This window comes from Vigna angularis, chromosome 10 (genome assembly GCF_016808095.1).
Source record: "Vigna angularis cultivar LongXiaoDou No.4 chromosome 10, ASM1680809v1, whole genome shotgun sequence".
Taxonomy (NCBI): domain Eukaryota; kingdom Viridiplantae; phylum Streptophyta; class Magnoliopsida; order Fabales; family Fabaceae; genus Vigna; species Vigna angularis.
This window is the reverse complement of record NC_068979.1, coordinates 6,436,106-6,441,498: the sequence shown is the minus strand read 5'-3', so window position 1 is coordinate 6,441,498 and position 5,393 is coordinate 6,436,106. Positions and strand designations below refer to the sequence as shown.

The window sequence follows — 5,393 nt, the reverse complement described above, 5'->3', positions numbered from 1 at the left end:
AATCAAACTTATTTAAGGGAAAGTGTAAATAAAATTTTGCAATATATCATAAGTTTAAATCTGAGTCATGTGAATGCTCCATTGATATGGAGAGAAAGAGAAAGATTGTTTTTGTTGAATATAGTGGGGAGGTGTAGGGTATTTTTGGAATAAAAGAAAATAGTGAGAAGGTGTAGAGTATTTTTGAAATAAAAGAAAATAGTGGGGAAGTGCAGGAGCACTTGGAGTGGTGGAGGGAGCAACACCCTTTATATTTTGAGTTAATTTAACTTTTTATTTTATTTGCCTAGCCCATTAAGACTTTTCTTTGATCAAACTTCAATTGTGGAAATTGTAAAATGCAAGTTTAATAAACTAGCATGTGATCCAAATAAATGGGGTTTTTGTTTGCTTTGCTTTATACGGTCTGAAATATGTTATGCTGGCAATGGTATGAATGAGTATGATGATTGATGAAGCCTTTTAACGTAAAGAAGAAGAGTATCTTTGACAAATCGCCATTTAATTTTTTTTTTCCATGTTAACACGCGTGTATTACAACCTGGATTAAGCATATACAACTAGGTTGATTAGATTAAAAGCTAATAATAAAAAGATTAGAAGTGTATTACACTGTACCATGGAGGAAAGAATACATTGAAAAAGTTGGTGACAGAAAATGAAATATAGGTTTAAGCAGAAAAATGTGAAGATACGAACGTGAATTTCTGAAAAACGAAAACTGTTGTGATGAAATATTTGAAGAAAAATGTGAATTAAAATTGGTTAGAAAGGAAAAATGAAGTGAAGTGAGCAGTGGTGGGAGAGTGGAATGCAAGAAAAGAAGGCATTAAGGAAGAGCATGGTGGGGACGTGTCCAGCCATCACTTTAATTGAAGGAAGCGAGGATGAGAGAGTGACATCACCAATCATTCTAAGATACTCAAAAACAACTCTCAATAATCTTTTCTCTCAGATTTTCAAATCCTCAAATCTCACTCCCACTTTCATGCTTCTATTCTCTTTCTCTTACCAAAATTATCGCTCCAATCTGCATTCTACATTCCCAATTCCTGCATAATGGGTAAAGGTGCCGGTTGTATTCCCAGCAAGAACAGGCCACCGCCGGTCGCCGACGACCCTCCTACTCACTCCGCCCAACCTCCCTCGCTCCCGCCCAACGCCCCCGCTAGTGAACCCGACGCGCCACCACGGCAAGACACTGCAAATTCTTCGTCGGTCCCCAACGATGCGAAATTGAAGATCTTCATCGTCTTCTATTCGATGTACGGACACGTGGAGGGGTTGGCGAAGAGGTTGAAGCGAGGCGTCGATGGCGTGGAAGGTGTGGAAGGGGTTTTGTATAGGGTTCCGGAGACATTGCCGATTGAGGTTCTGAATCAGATGCGGGCGCCGCCAAAAGACGACTCCATACCGGAGATTGCGCCTGAGGATTTGGAGGCGGCGGATGGGTTTCTGTTTGGGTTTCCGACGAGGTACGGCGCCATGGCTTCGCAGATGAAGGCTTTTTTTGACTCCACTGGGAATTTGTGGAAGGGGCAGAAGCTTGCGGGGAAACCCGCAGGGTTCTTTGTCAGCACTGGGACTCAAGGAGGAGGCCAAGAAACTACTGCGTAAGAATTCTTTCTTTTATTCATTTTTCGTTTCTTGTTGGTTCCTGGTTTTGTGAATGTCAGTTCAATTTGGACCTTAATCGAGGGATGGCAAGTATTGCCTTAATTTTACAGATTGTATGGAGAAATGAGTTAGTACAATCTTTTCAATGCATTAATTGATGCTTAAGACATTGATTTCTAAAGAAGGGTAGAGAGAAAGAGAGAGAAATAGAGAGAGAATGTTATTGGTTTATGGGATTGTGTGGAAGGTTCATTTTCAAGATGAGTGATGTTTTCGGTTTCTGGTTTTTAATTTATGAGGAGCTTTCTTCAGGTGTCTCAAACGGGGTTATCTTAGGTTTTCATCTGCTCAATTGATGAGAAAATGTGACTCAAGAAAGTCTCATTGTACTCTTCTGTTTGTGTATTTATGGTTCATTCTTCATCTAGATTGTCAAGTACCAGCTCGATGAATTCTCAGTCATAACGTGGGGATGATATCTATATTCAAAAGGTTGTTATATAAAGTTCAGGGTAATATGCAGATTGCAGTGCTTGTTAAGGAAAAAACACATTATGGCAAACTTTTTTTTATCTTTTTTTAAGTTTTACGTGGAGCAAGAGAACAACGTTTTCACTCCTTCCTATTTATTTAGAGGATGAATAAAGTAACTGTACCCTCTAGAAGACAAGCAAATAGGTCAAAATTGAATGTGAATTTGTGCAAAGGTCTTGATGATGGAAATTACAATGGTTTCTTATATAATATTGGTTGACAAACCACATAAAAAAATTACTTAGTTTTATCCTTTTTATTGCAGTTGGACGGCAATCACTCAGCTGGCACATCATGGAATGCTTTTTGTTCCGATTGGATATACATTTGGACCCGGAATGTTCAAGATGGATTTCATTAGAGGGGGTTCTCCATATGGTGCTGGAGTGTTTGCCGGTGATGGTACAAGAGAGCCAAGTGAAACAGAGCTCGCTCTTGCAGAGCATCAGGGCAAGTATATGGCTGTTGTAGTGAAGAGGCTGGCCAAGTCATGATGGCGTTTTCATGATTTCATTCTATTCTTGTTGGTCATTTGTATTTTGTGACCTTTCTTTGTAGTCAAATTGGTTCTGGCATTTTTACCACTGTATTGTGAGGAGGAATGGCAGCACTGTTCCACTATTGATTCTATTTGGATTGGGGATTCCCATGTTGTTCTGGGTCTGCATTGTTTGTGGAAGCTGTAGATGTTGATAGAGTTACGTCACATAATATTGTGAATTTGTGTATCTTCTATTTTTCAATTCTTTCTGTGTGCCTTTATACATGAATGTGTATTATGACTTGGATAATAAAATTCTTATAAACTCGGGATCATGACATCGATTGTCTATTAGATTGGATAATAATTTATCTGCTTTGAATTTGTTCACATATTGCTAATTCACCATCATCATATTGCTATCAGACCTTTTCTCCCCTAACTGATATGGCTTACATGAATCCGGTGAACCATAATCTTCTATTGGGATATAGACATAACACTTGTAAAAACTATAAGAAAAAACTTCAGATCAAGTAAATATATCAAATATGCACTTGGTAGAGTGGAAAGGAGAAAGAAGAAGAAAAGTATAAGAGAAAATGAGTTCTTTGGATCGATTGAAAGTAAAGATAAATTGATACTGTCAGAACCATTAAAAGCACCCAAACCCTTCTGAACGGACGCCAGGTGTCAAGCTGAAAGGAGTCAGAAATCAGATAGTGGAATGCAGGTGTCAGTAGAGGAGCGAACGTTCGTTTTAAGCAAAACTGAGTTTTTGGAAAATCACGTCACACTCTCTGCATGCATCTTCTTCTCCAAACTTTGAGTTTCTCAAATTCTCCTCCTTCTCTCTAAAAGCTCTCCCTTCTCTCTACCAAAACTCACTCTTTCTCTTCTCCGATCACTGTTCAGGCACCGTAGAAACACTACCGGCGTCCTGAGCTTCAGATTGAACCGAACGGTTTCGGGTTCTGAACTGGTAAGTTCTTCTTCTCGTTAACCGTTCGTTATCTGGTACATGCACACCAAGTTCTGGTTGCATGGTTCGTCTTGTTTGAGCCATTGTGGGTTTTCTGTTGTTTGATTTAGTTTGAAGGATTTTTGAACGTAAGGGTAGAAGGAAATTCAGTTAGGCGAACCTTAATTCTGCGTCTAGGACGTTCGTTCACGCTTAGAGGTAAGGGAAGCTTATTAATTTAATTTACATGATTATGTGCTGTATGAATGTTCGTTGACTAGATGATTTGATATGAAAAATGATTGAGTTATGTTATGATGCATTAAATATATGAAATCTCTATGTTGGATGATATGGAATATGAAAGTGATTATGATATGAATGTGTAAAGTTATGAAGTTAAATGTTAAGAAATGAGTTTGAATATATATGAATTTTGAATATGAAATTCTCCTAAGATAGAGTATGTTCGTTACTGAACAGTCTTTGACCGGTCGGTTTTCTGAGTGCACGTGGTTAGAATTGGATTCTTTCATTTGGGAAGAATCCTAGTTGAGGGCGAGTGTCTTCGTGTTGTAATACTATATTTGAGCGTTCGGCCAAAGCATAGTTGTGTCTTGATATTCCGTGATAAGCTTAAGTATATATATGTATATATGTATTTGTATATTTTAGTTATTCTTAAACACTACTTCAATAGTATTTTGGTATATTTATCAAGACCCTCTCTTTAAGGTTTAGTAGCACTAGGTATTATACCAAGTGTTCGTCCTAAGCAAGTGTTTGGTCTTACACCAGGTACTCATTCTAGCTCCTTAAGTTAAACTTCATAATAAGAGCGTTCGTTCAAGCCCACTAGGGTTCGCTCCCTATAGTGTTCGGTCTTTAACTGGCTTTCGTATTTCTTGATACTAAACCTGAATAATCTAAGTTTTCATAAGCATTCGGTTTCTTTATGAGAATTCCTCTACGTACTATTCTTTGAATATCTTGAAGTGTCTGTGTCCATTGATTCTGGCCTAGAGCCTTAGTACTGAGCAAGGTTATTTAGGTGTTCGGTTGGAGCTCTTAAGAGTCAGTTCATCTAATTGGCTCATTTTGTAATTTACGTTCATTCTATTCGTTTCTCATGATGTATGATTGTACTCGGTTTCTTTCTCAAACCGATAGTAAACCTCTTGGTCTAAATCCATTTTGGAACTGGAGACCTCTCGGTCTAGCTCCAATTGTTCGGTCTCGTTCTGAGTCAGGGTTGAACGTTCGGTAAATTGTATCCGAACAGATTTTTGGGTGAAATATTTAAGTGAGATGATTATTAATGAAATAAAAGAGAATATGATATGGATGGAAATATGTTGATTTTGGACGAGCGTTCCGGGGAGGAACGACTCATGTATGAATATTGGAATTGGTAAAGTATGACTGTGGGTATGCTAAGCTGGCTGTTCATCCTGATGTTCCGTGAGTACTCGTCTTCACGTAGAGGAGGGTAGGTCATGTGTGGGAACGGCAGGAGGTCCTAGTCCTTAGGGGTACTTTGGACAGATAGGACTAACCTCGGGTGGCAGCTGATGAGGACATTCCAGTTACTACATCACTCGAGTGCACGAACGCCTATAGCTACACAGATTTCATATAGTCCGGACAGTCAGTCTAGTAATAGGTTTTGTATGATACGTATGTTAAATTTACCTTGTGTGTTTGATTGTTTGAAATGTATGTTTATGCATGAATTAAATTATATAAGTTTACCCTGTGTTTTCTGTCTTGTCTTGTTTTGTACGTTCGTCTTGTCATTGC

At 38.5% G+C, this 5,393-nt stretch overlaps 1 protein-coding gene across 1 annotated transcript; it reads left to right on the top strand.

The window, feature by feature from the left end:
* Nucleotides 1-810: 810 nt before the first annotated feature.
* Nucleotides 811-2,970, top strand: LOC108335083 (probable NAD(P)H dehydrogenase (quinone) FQR1-like 2). Its single transcript, XM_017571021.2, has 2 exons — nt 811-1,613; nt 2,417-2,970. Exons 1-2 carry the CDS (start codon nt 1,060-1,062, stop codon nt 2,643-2,645), a joined length of 783 nt encoding a protein of 260 aa, XP_017426510.1. The 5' UTR covers nt 811-1,059; the 3' UTR covers nt 2,646-2,970.
* The last annotated feature ends 2,423 nt before the right edge of the window (nt 2,971-5,393 follow it).

Bases quoted from the DNA above. Each gene is read 5' to 3' on its own strand.
- LOC108335083 (XM_017571021.2), top strand. From the start codon at position 1,060: ATGGGTAAAGGTGCCGGTTGTATTCCCAGCAAGAACAGGCCACCGCCG. The intron at 1,614-2,416 runs GTAAGAATTCTT...TTTTTATTGCAG, and splicing joins GGAGGCCAAGAAACTACTGC to TTGGACGGCAATCACTCAGC.